The sequence below is a fragment of the Trichomycterus rosablanca genome, chromosome 27 (genome assembly GCF_030014385.1).
Source record: "Trichomycterus rosablanca isolate fTriRos1 chromosome 27, fTriRos1.hap1, whole genome shotgun sequence".
NCBI lineage: Eukaryota > Metazoa > Chordata > Actinopteri > Siluriformes > Trichomycteridae > Trichomycterus > Trichomycterus rosablanca.
Genome location: NC_086014.1, coordinates 6,307,788 through 6,321,102, shown reverse-complemented (window position 1 = coordinate 6,321,102; position 13,315 = coordinate 6,307,788). Strand labels below are relative to the sequence as shown.

The 13,315-nt window shown below is 38.0% G+C and overlaps 1 protein-coding gene across 1 annotated transcript; it reads right to left on the bottom strand.

Annotated features, from left to right (window-relative positions):
- Positions 1–10,905: 10,905 nt before the first annotated feature.
- Positions 10,906–12,567, bottom strand: LOC134303853 (uncharacterized; the record flags this gene model as incomplete). The annotated part of the gene is made up of 1 exon (XM_062989304.1): positions 10,906–12,567. A coding segment is annotated over one exon (1,662 nt), but the record flags the coding sequence as incomplete, so codon positions are not given.
- Between the last annotated feature and the right edge of the window lie 748 nt (positions 12,568–13,315).

Sequence of the window (13,315 nt, the reverse complement as noted above, 5' to 3'; positions counted from 1 at the left end):
TCTAGATTGTTTATTGTTTTATGGTCATCTTTTGCTTTTTAATTCTGTTATTATCGTTGCAACATTGTTTTTTTTAGTATCTAGATAAGTATCTAAGTATTTAAATAAGTATCTAAGTAACTAGATGAGTAAATAAGTATCTAGAAAAGTACCTAAGTAAGTATCTAGATTAGTAAATAAGTATCTAGACAAGTAAATAAGTATCTAAGTAAGTATCTACATAGGTCAGTAGGTATCTAAGTATCTAAGAGCAGTATCTAGATGAGTATATAAGTATCTACAGCAGTATCTAAATGAGTAAGTAAGTATCTAAAGCAGTATCTAGATGAGTAAGATTCTAGAGCAGTATCTAGATGAGTAAGTAAGTATCTAGAGCAATATCTAAATGAGTATATAAGTATCGAGAGCAGTATCTAGATGAGTAAGTAGGTTTCTAGAGCAGTATTTAGATGAGTATATAAGTATCTAGAGCAGTATCTATATGAGTAAGTAAGTTTCTAGAGCAGTATTTAGATGAGTATATAAGTATCTAGAGCAGTATCTAGATGAGTAAGTAAGTTTCTAGAGCAGTATTTAGATGGGTATATAAGTATCTAGATAAGTAATTAAGAAACTAAGTAAGTATGTAGATATGTTTATAAGTACCTAGGTATTTAAATAAGTATCTCAATAGGTCAGTAAGTATTTAAGTAAATATCTAGATAAGTATCTAAGTATTTAAATATGTTTCTAAGTAAGTATCTAGGTACATCAGTAAGTATCTAAGTAAGTATCTAGATAGGTCAGTAAGTATCTAGATAAGTATGTAAGTATTTAAATAATTATCTAAATATTTAAATAAGTATCTAAGTAAGTATTTAGATTAATCAGTAAGTATCTAAATAAGCATCTAAGCATTTAAATAAATATCTAAGTAAGTATCTAGATGGGTCAGTAAGTATCTACGTAGATAAGTATATAAGTATTTAAATAAGTATCTAAATATGTATCTAGATAAATAAGTTTCTAAATAAGTATCAAAATAAGTATCTAAGTATCTAGATAAGTAAATAATTATCTAGATAAGTAAATAAGTATCTAAGTAAGTATCTAGATGGGTCAGTAAGTAAAAAGTTTTTAGTTAAGTATCTAGATCAGTAAGTTAGTACCTATGTATCTAAATATTTAAATACGTATCTACGCAGATAAAAAAATATCTAAGTAAGTATCTAGATAAGTATGTAAGTATTGAAATGAGTAAGTATGTACCTAACTGTAGTGTTACTCTCATAATGAAAATGCAAAGAGCCAGTCTGCTGTCTTAATGGTTCATTATTGAGTCACTTGGCTTTGGTTGCTGGATAAGAGGTAACAGACCAGGAGTTAGACTTGTTAAAATCATATTTTGGGATCTGATTCTATTAAATGTAATGTATAAGCTATACACTGATCAGCCATAACATTAAAACCACCTCCTTGTTTCTACACTCACTGTCCATTTTATCAGCTTCACTTACCACATAGAAGCACTTTGCAGTTCTACAATTACTGACTGTAGGTCATTTGTTTCTCTGCATGCTTTGTTAGCCCCCTTTCATGCTGTTCTTCAATGGTCAGGACACCACAGAGCAGGTATTATTTAAGTGGTGGATCATTCTCAGCACTGCAGTGACACTGACATGGTGGTGGTGTGTTAGTGTGTGTTGTGCTGGTATGAGTGGATCAGACACAGCAGCGCTGATGGAGTTTTTAAACACCTCACTGTCACTGCTGGAATGAGAATAGTCCACCAACCAAAAACATCCAGCCAAAAGCGCCCTGTGGGCAGCGTCCTGTGACCACTGATGAAGGTCTAGAAGATGACCAACTCAAACAGCAGCAATAGATGCGCGATCATCTCTGACTTTACATCTACAAGGTGGACCAACTAGGTAGGAGTGTCTAATTGAGTGAACAGTGAGTGGACATGGTATTTTAAAAACTCCAGCAGCACTGCTGTGTCTGATCCACTCATACCAGCACAACACACACTAACACACCACCACCATGTCAGTGTAACTGCAGTGCTGAGAATGATCCACCACCCAAATAATACCTGCTCCTGTGGGGGTCCTGACCATTGAGGAACAGCATGAAAGGGGGATAACAAAGCATGCAGAGCACTACAAAGTGCTTCTATATGGTAAGTGAAGCCGATAAAATGGACAGTGAGTGTAGAAACAAGGAGGTGGTTTTAATGTTATGTAAAAGCAGTCATTTCAGAATAATAAAATCTGCATTGTAGATTTTGGGAAAAATAAATAAATAAAACACACAAAAGAAAAAAAACTAATTATGAAGAAAAAAATTAATTATCCAGACACGACTGTCATCTCTTCTAACAGGTTTTTAAGCAACATGCTGGAAATATGCAAGAATGTTATATAACCATGCATGAATTATCTAGTGTGGGTGCTAGAAAAAAAGCCCTGCATCAATTATCAAAAACATCTAAGCAAAATCAGGAGGATTAAAGCTTTTGCAATCGGGTTATGGGAGTAAGGCTTGTTTTTCTTTGTGGTACAGTGCCATCTGTTGGTGCTATATTTATATCTATAAAACGTTTCACGTTCTCCTCAATAACAAACCATTAGTTTGGCTCCTACAAATAGACAGTGGTGTATAAAGTACCTGAAGGCCATACTTGAGTAAAAGTACAAGTATCTTACCAGAACTTTACTTTGATAAAAGTAAAAGTCACCTTTTAGAATATTACTTGAGTAAACGTCTAAAAGTATCTGATGTTTAATGTACTTAAGTATCAAAAGTCATTTTCTGATATTAAATGTACAGTAGACCCTTAATTGGTTCCAAAGGGCTGTTCTTAAGTCAAGATGTTTGTTAGTTAAACCTATTTTTCCCATAAGAAATAATGTATATAGAATTAATCCGTGCCAGACCTCCCAAACCCCCCCCCCCCCTTACCTAACCTTTCTAATGCCTAAAAGGTCTTTGTTGTTATAAATACAACTATAATCTTAAATTATACAATAGATAATACTGTAATAAACAATAATGAACAACAATACACAGTAGTACTGTACTGTACATAAACACACATCACATTTCAGTACAGTACGTGTGCTGTACCATACTCCATATTACATTTCCTTCTTTTTTTTTTTATAAAATGTATCTACCAGAAACAACAATAACTCTCATATGTCTCTATTATCTCATTTTTTTATCAGACTCAGACTCAGCTTTATTGTCATTCAAAACCATGTACATGATTACAACGAAATGCATTTACGTAGGCCTCGGTGTGTGTAACATAATGAAAAATGAATAACAAATAACTATGTTAAGTATAAAATAAAACTTAAGATATAAAAAATAAGTATAAAAAAATAACTATGATAGGGTATTTTAAATATTTACATTTACATTCACAAGTAATTTCAATATTAATATTAATATATTATTAATATTAATTTATATTAATTATTAATATTAATATTGAAATTACTCAGTAGCGTTGTATTTTGTAGGTGTAACTGCACCAAAGAATAACTTCCTTCTTCTCTCTTACTCAATGTCCCCTCTGTCTGATACACAGTGACACCTACTGGCAGGAGTAATTATACAACACAACAAATAGTAATAGATTTGTTCATTTTCTCACCACTAAGCTTTCTCTGCACATTCTTTGGGGACATCTTAATATTGAATTTTACAAAATACAAAAAAGAAAACACAGAAAAAACACTGTCCGCTGTCCGAATGTTCACTCACGGTATATATACAGTATATATATATATATATATATATATATATATATATATATATATATATATATATAGAGAGAGAGAGAGAGAGAGAGAGAGAGAGAGAGAGAGAGAGAGAGACGGTTGGAGTGAACTTGTTCGCGACGTCACGTGTTTTGCGAATTTTGGTTTGTAATCCGAAATTTGTTCATACGTTAAGTTGAAAAAGATCGTTCGTAACCCAAAATGTTCGTATGGTAAACCGTTCGTAACTCAAGGGTCTACTATACTGTAACGAAGTATTATTACTTCGTTACTATACACCACATTTGATAATTGATGCAGGGTTACATGCACAAATGCCACTTAAAACTTTACTGTACAAAAAAGAAGTTTTATGGTAACCATGTCCAGAAGCGGCATCGACTTCTCTGGGCTCGGAGGCATCAAGGATGGACCATCACACAGTGGAAACGTGTATTGTGGTCAGATGAATCAGGATTCCAGGTCTTTTTTGGAAAAAAAATGGACACCATGGAAAAGGACCATCCAGACTGTTATCAGAAACAAGTCCAAAAGCCAGGGTCTGTTATGGTATGGGGCTGTGTCAGTGCCCTTGGTAAAGGTCATTTACACTTCTGTGATGCAGCATTAATGCAGAAAAGTACATTGAGATCTTAGAGCAACATGTGCTGCCTTCAAGACGTCGTCTTTCCAGGGACGTCCATGCATTTTTCTGCACACATTACAAAGGCATGGCTTCGGAAGAAGAGGGTACGGGTACATGACCGGCCTGCCTGCAGTCCCGACCTGTCCCCAATAGAGAATGTATGGAGGATTTTGTATTGAAAAAAGCGACAACAATGACCCCGTACTGTTGTATATCTTAAGACGTGTTTGCAGGAAGAATGGGACAAAAGGAAATGAAGTTGAGCAGATAAAACATGAAAGATCTCAGGTTCATCCTGTCTGCACTGTACTGGATGAGGCTGAACCACCTGAACCTAACAATAGGGTGTCCACATACTTTTGGCCATATACTGTAGTAGATTAGCAATTCATTGCCTGTATTTATTTCTGTCCGGTTCGCCAAAACAGGCTTTGAATTTACGCCCCTGTTTATATGTCATAAAAACGCCTTTACGACAGGCCGCGTCCGAGATCTCATCCACTGTTCCAGGCGGCCTCTGCCAAGCCTGGATCTGGCTGATCAGGTCCTAAATCAGTTGTTAAAGACCCAGCGTGACCAGCCTGTCAAGGTCCTAAAGGGAGGCCCTGGCCTTTATGCTGTAAAGTGTCAGGAAACAAAGCCCTAACTGACTCACTGAACGTTCCTCCGGCTCTCCGGAGGCTGCTGGGAAAACCAAACAGCGTCAGAGCGTCCACCAAGCAAAGACAGGAAGATCTATCTTATGTGTTGTGTGGATTCGGCCCTCGAGACCTGTAAGGGTTGCGCTGTATAGAGGTTGTAGTTTCTCCCCTTAAAGCACTGTTGCAAATCTCCCAGAGCTCGGTACTCGGACACACATCAATCTTATAATTGTATTGAGCTCTGTGTTGAGCCGAATTATTGGTCTGGGGCGTTGTGTGGGGTCTGAGCTGGTCAGGTCAACGTGGACTGTGAGATTTACTGACCGTAAAGGACCAGCAATATGAGAATGATCTATCATCTGACACCTATAACTACAGTGGGTTTCAATTCATCTAGATGTTTAGGATTTCAGTTCCTACACTACACCTGCCTTCACGTGCATATGAACTTGAGTGACGTCCCATTCTTAATCCATAGGGTTTAATATGATGTCGGACCACCCTTTGCAGCTAAAACAGCTTCAACTCTTCTGGGAAGGCTTTCCACAAGGTTTAGGAGTGTGTTTATGGGAGTTAGAGTCTCCACTCTAATTCATCCCAAAGGTGTTCTATCGGGTTGAGGTCAGGACTCTGTGCAGACCAGTCAAGTTCTTCCAAACCATGTCTTTATGGATCTTGCTTTGTGCACTGGTGCACAGTCATGTTGGAACAGGATGGGGCCATCCCCAAACTGTTCCCACAAAGTTGGGAGCATGAAATTGTCCAAAATCTCTTGGTATGCTGAAGCATTAAGAGTTCCTTTCACTGGAACTAAGGGGGCAGAGCCCAACTCCTGAAAAACAACCCCACACCATAATCCCCCCTCCACCAAACTTCACACTTGGCACAGTGCAGTCAGACAAGTACCGTTCTTCTGGCAACCGGCAAACCCAGACTCATCCATCGGATCGCCAGACAGAGAAGCGTGATTAATCACTCTGGAGAACACGTCTCTACTGCTCTAGAGTCCAGTGACGGTGTGCTTTACACCACTGCATCCGACGCTTTGCATTGCGCTTGGTGATGTAAGGCTTGGATGGAGCTGCTCGGCCATGGAAACCCATTCCATCAAGCTCTCTACACACTGTTCTTGAGCTAATCTGAAGGCCACATGAAGTTTGGAGGTCTGTAGCCTCTGATTGACTCTGCAGAAAGTTGGTGACCTCTGCACACTGTGCCCTTAGCATCCGCTGACCCCGCTCTGTCATTTTGTTGCTGTCGTTCCCAATCGCTTCCACTTTGTTATAATACCACTGACAGATGACTGTGGAATATTTAGTAGTGAGGAAATTTCACGACTGGACTTGTTGCACAGGTGGCATCCTGTCACGGTACCAGTAGGTCATCTGCTGGATCGGACCACACGGACCAGCCTTCGCTCCCCACGTGCATCTATGAGCCTTGGCCGCCCATGAGCCTGTCGCCGGTTTACCACAGTTCCTTCCTTGGACCACTTTTAATAGATGAAATCATTTAAGATTAAGACAATTCCAACATGCAGTGCATCTGTCTGTCTGTCTCTAGTTGTAGGGTTTCAGCAGCAGAGTCCTCAGTTTTTTACAGAAAGAACTTATAGGTCAAGAGTAGAAATGAGAAACAGACTATCAGAACACAATCTATTCATTCACCCACTCTCACAATAACAGTAAATAGAATCCATAAGATTTATGGGACAACAGAATGAAGAAAAAAAACACCCAGGTCTTCCTCACTATGGAAGACAGGAGATGTCGGCTTACTGCAGGTACTGCAAGTGATTATATTTTAAAGGCTGGCTTATTTCAGTGCAGTATTGTGAAGTACAACCCCAAATCAGAAAAAGTTGGGACAGCATGGAAAAAGCAAATAAAATAAAAATGCAGTGTTTCTAACATGTACTTTTACTTTTATTTCATTGCAGACAGTATAAACATGAGATATTTCATGTTTTATCTGCTCAACTTCATTTTGTTTATTAATAAACATCGATTCCTGCATTTCAGGCCTGCAACACATTCCAAAAAAACCTGGGACAGTAAAACATTTACCACTGTAATTTTGCTATTCCTTTTCACCACACTTAAAAGACGTTTTGGCACCGAGGATACCAAGTGATTTAGTGTTTCAGGTTTTATTTTGTCCCATTCTTCCTGCAAACACGTCTTAAGATGTGCAACAGTACGGGGTCGTCGTTGTTGCATTTTTCGTTTCAAAATTCTCCACACATTCTCTATTGGGGACAGGTCAGGACTGCAAGCAGGCCAGTCCAGTACTCGTACCCTCTTCTTCCGCAGCCATGCCTTTGTAATGTGTGCAGCATGTGTTTTGCATAGAATCACATCATTATTGAGTTTTTCACCTCATACTTTCACCTTAATACTGTCTGCAATGAAATTAAAGTCAAAGTAAATGTAAGGAACACTGCATTCTTATTTTATTTGCATTTTTCATGCTGTCCCAACTTTTTCTGATTTGGGGTTGTATTAATTTATTAACTGCTTATTCCTGGTCAGAGCTGCCAATCTTGGGAGGAACCCATACTACCAGCTGCTCTACTCTGTTAAGGTATTCTAAATGTATCCAATGTATCTTTTAGGCTGGTTTAAAGATGCATTCGTCTTACTGATACAGTGAATACTTTAATAACCTTCTCATTCTATCATTTCTGCATTGTGAAACAGCAGATTTTTGAATAATGATCAAGGTGGTGCCCCGATTTTTCCCTAAACCACAAGCGTATGTTAGATCTTCTCCCCTCTTTCTCAGTATAGCATGCGTAGTGACAGTTTATGACTGCAAGCTCTACACATCTCGATCAGACACGTCTACAAGACTGACTGGAGAGCAAATTTAATCCAGCATCGCTGTGGGGTTTCGCTTCGCCCTCCAAATGCTTTTGTGCTTTCAAAGTGGCGGTTAAAGTTATCAAATGCTGGTTTTATCAGACGTTTTATAGCCCTTGGCTGGAGTTAAGGTGCAATTTTGGCCCTTGTCAGTTCCAATAAGAGTGCACTAAAATGTAGTAACCATGTATACATACTATGAGGGTCTTCAAAAGGTTTCCGCACTTTTTAAACTCTATTTATTAAGAATTTGAAAAACAAATTATATTACTTTTCTACAGTCACCTTCCCATGCATTTTTCTCAGCGTCCTACCAACTTTTTAATGCCATTAGCAAAAAATGTTTTTGGTTGAGGCACTGATGCACCGCTGCTTTCACATCATCATCACGTGAAAATATTCTTCCCCTCAAAGCTTTACTGTGCATCTAAAAAGGTGGATATCAGATGGTGCTAAATACTGACTATAAGCTCTCTCAGTCTCTCAGACATGACCGATTACTGCTCCTCCCAGCCGCACCGTTTCCAATGAAAGTATAAAAGTGCTAAAACTTTTTGAAAATTCCTTGTAATACACTTTATGTCAATAGCACTTCCATTTATTGAGTTTAGGTGTTTCAGCCAGACCTCGGACCTATCTATCTATCTATCTATCTATCTATCTATCTATCTATCTATCTATCTATCTATCTATCTATCTATCTATCTATCTATCTATCTATCTATCTACTGTATCTAACTATCTACTGTATGTATCTATCTTTCTATCTACTGTATCTATCTACTGTATCTAACTATCTATCTATCTATCTATCTATCTATCTATCTATCTATCTACTGTATCTAACTATCTACTGTATGTATCTATCTTTCTATTTACTGTATCTATCTACTGTATCTAACTATCTACTGTATCTATCTACTCTATCTATCTATCTATCTATCTATCTATCTATCTATCTATCTATCTATCTATCTATCTATCTATCTATCTACTGTATCTAACTATCTACTGTATGTATCTATCTTTCTATCTACTGTATCTATCTACTGTATCTAACTATCTACTCTATCTATCTATCTATCTATCTATCTATCTACTGTATCTAACTATCTACTGTATGTATCTGTCTTTCTATCTACTGTATCTATCTACTGTATCTAACTATCTACTGTATCTATCTACTGTATCTATCTATCTACTGTATCTATCCAGCTATCTATCTATCTATCTACTGTATCTAACTATCTACTGTATGTATCTATCTTTCTATCTACTGTATCTATCTACTGTATCTAACTATCTACTCTATCTATCTATCTATCTATCTATCTATCTATCTATCTATCTATCTATCTATCTATCTATCTATCTACCTATCTATCTATCTATCTATCTATCTATCTATCTATCTATCTATCTATCTACCTATCTATCTATCTATCTATCTATCTATCTATCTATCTATCTATCTATCTATCTATCTACTGTATCTATCTATCTACTGTATCTATCTATCTATCTATCTATCTACTGTATCTATCTATCTACTGTATCTATCTATCTATCTATCTATCTATCTATCTATCTATCTATCTACTGTATCTATCTATCTACTGTATCTATCTATCTATCTATCTATCTATCTATCTATCTATCTATCTATCTATCTATCTATCTACTGTATCTAACTATCTACTGTATGTATCTATCTTTCTATCTACTGTATCTATCTACTGTATCTAACTATCTACTGTATCTATCTATCTATCTATCTATCTACTGTATCTATCTATCTACTCTATCTATCTATCTATCTATCTATCTATCTACTGTATCTAACTATCTACTGTATGTATCTATGTTTCTATCTACTGTATCTATCTACTGTATCTAACTATCTACTGTATCTATCTATCTATCTATCTATCTATCTATCTATCTATCTATCTACTGTATCTAACTACCTACTGTATGTATCTATCTTTCTATCTACTGTATCTATCTACTGTATCTAACTATCTACTCTATCTATCTATCTATCTATCTATCTATCTATCTATCTATCTATCTATCTATCTATCTATCTATCTACTGTATCTAACTATCTACTGTATGTATCTATCTTTCTATCTACTGTATCTATCTACTGTATCTAACTATCTACTCTATCTATCTATCTATCTATCTATCTATCTATCTATCTATCTATCTATCTATCTATCTATCTATCTACTGTATCTAACTATCTACTGTATGTATCTGTCTTTCTATCTACTGTATCTATCTACTGTATCTAACTATCTACTGTATCTATCTACTGTATCTATCTATCTACTGTATCTATCCAGCTATCTATCTATCTATCTATCTACTGTATCTAACTATCTACTGTATGTATCTATCTTTCTATCTACTGTATCTATCTACTGTATCTAACTATCTATCTATCTATCTATCTATCTATCTATCTATCTATCTATCTACCTATCTATCTATCTATCTATCTATCTATCTATCTATCTATCTATCTATCTATCTATCTATCTAATGTATCTATCTATCTATCTATCTATCTATCTATCTATCTATCTATCTATCTATCTATCTATCTATCTATCTATCTATCTATCTATCTACTGTATGTATCTATCTTTCTATCTATCTATCTACTGTATCTAACCAGCTACTGTATCTATCTATCTATCTATCTATCTATCTATCTATCTATCTATCTATCTATCTATCTATCTACTGTATCTATCTATCTACTGTATCTATCTATCTATCTATCTATCTATCTACTGTATCTATCTATCTACTGTATCTATCTATCTATCTATCTATCTATCTATCTATCTATCTATCTATCTATCTATCTATCTATCTATCTACTGTATCTATCTATCTACTGTATCTATTCAGTTCTTAAATACACCATTAGGTGCTACTTGGACACATCATCAGTGATGAACCCGAGGTCCTTGGGTGTTTCGGGTCTTTGATCATCAAACACCCTCGCTCGGGCGACCCAGCCGGGGGTGATCAGCCCCCAACTTGTGTCCAAGTGGCCTGCTACTCCAAGGGTCCCCCCTCCGGATCCATAGCCATCTTGAGGCTTTCTCCGCAGCCTCTATGATGTTCCTAATGGCTTTTCTGCACAGCTGACCCTTAACTCCAAGGAGCTTCAAGGTGCGGGGTAGAGACTGGCCAGCAAAACCCCTGCACCCCACCTCGACTGGTTCGCATCGGGCTTTCCAGCCTTTGCTCCGACACTCAGCCACTAACTCAGAGTATTTGGCTCTCTTACGTTCATTGGCCTCCTCAACTCTGTCTTCCCAGGGAACAGTCAGCTCCACCAGGACCACTTGCTTTGTTGACTCCGATGTCAACACCACGTCTGGGCGGAGTGCAGTGGCCAAGATGTGCTCTGGGAACTTAAGCTGTTTCCCCAGGTCGACTTGGAGTTCCCAGTCTCGTGCTGTGGTGAGAAGCCCTCCAGAGGAACCTGGCTGATGTTGTGCCTGCTCTCCAGCTCTGACGAAGGTAATGAGCTTCTTTCGGGGGGGCTGGTATCTGCAGTTGGAGATTGCTATGCTGAGCGTATCTGCCAGAGCCCTAAGGACCTGGTCATGTCGCCAGCGATAACGCCCTTCCCCCAAGGCCTTCGGGCAGCAACTGAGGATATGCTCTAGCGTGGCTCTCCTCTCACATAACTGGCATGCCGCGGTGTCTGCCATACCCCAGCGCTGCAAATTGGTTGGGCTTGGAAGAACGTCATACACGGATAGGATGAGAAACTTGAGGTGCTGGGGCTCCAGTCTCCAGAGCTCTGGCCAGGTAATTTTCCGCTTTTCGGCGTGTTCCCACCTTGTCCAGGCGCCTTGTTGGTACATAGCCACCATCTTGATCCGCCGATTTTCCTCCACTTCTACTCGGATCTCATCCTGTACCATTTGACGTCTCTCCATTCTTCCAGCTTTATCGTAGCGAGGTTTAGAGAAGCTACCAAGCCCAGCCCGACCCACTGCTGTGTTACCCACCAAGATGTTGTGCTGCAGCCGTGCCTCAGCTCTGTCAATGGCTTCGTGGGCCTTCCACTTCCTCCCCGTTTTCACTTGGATTCCTGCGGTGGCGACTTTTTTGTCAGCGGAGTCCCTGTACATCATCAGCTCCCTGGAACGTGTGACCATAAACTCCTCTGACAAGCCGCTGATTGGAAGCTGCAGCATTGTGGAATGGCCATACAACGCGATGCTGCTAAGGGATCGGGGAAGCCCCATCCACCTGCGAAGAAACTGGCTGATGGTTCTTTCCAACGTCTCCACCATTGTTATGGGCACCTCATAGACAAGCAAAGGCCAAAGGAGTCTTGGCAGGACTCCATGTTGGTAAATCCAGGTTTTGAATTTCCCTGGCAGCCCCGACTTGTCTATAGCTGCAAGCCATGCAGTCAGGTCAGCCTTAGTTTGCTGGAGTGCACCGGAGTCCCTCAAGGAGCTGTTAAAGACCTTGCCCAAGCTCTTCACAGGTTTGTCAGTCACTGATGGAATTGCTGTCTCTCCTATGGCAAAGCGAAACCGATCGACCACCTTGCCTTTCTTCAAGACCAAAAACCTGGACTTGGCGGGCTTGAAGCTCATCCTTGCCCACGAGATGAGCCGCTCAAGCCCCTACTGTATCTAACTATCTACTGTATGTATCTATCTTTCTATCTACTGTATCTATCTACTGTATCTAACTATCTACTGTATCTATCTATCTATCTATCTATCTATCTATCTACTGTATCTATCTATCTATCTATCTATCTATCTACTGTATCTAACTATCTACTGTATGTATCTATGTTTCTATCTACTGTATCTATCTACTGTATCTAACTATCTACTGTATCTATCTATCTATCTATCTATCTATCTATCTATCTATCTATCTATCTACCTATCTATCTATCTATCTATCTATCTATCTATCTACTGTATCTAACTACCTACTGTATGTATCTATCTTTCTATCTACTGTATCTATCTACTGTATCTAACTATCTACTCTATCTATCTATCTATCTATCTATCTATCTATCTATCTACTGTATCTAACTATCTACTGTATGTATCTATCTTTCTATCTACTGTATCTATCTACTGTATCTAACTATCTACTCTATCTATCTATCTATCTATCTATCTACTGTATCTAACTATCTACTGTATGTATCTGTCTTTCTATCTACTGTATCTATCTACTGTATCTAACTATCTACTGTATCTATCTACTGTATCTATCTATCTACTGTATCTATCCAGCTATCTATCTATCTATCTACTGTATCTAACTATCTACTGTATGTATCTATCTTTCTATCTACTGTATCTATCTACTGTATCTAACTATCTATCTATCTATCTATCTATC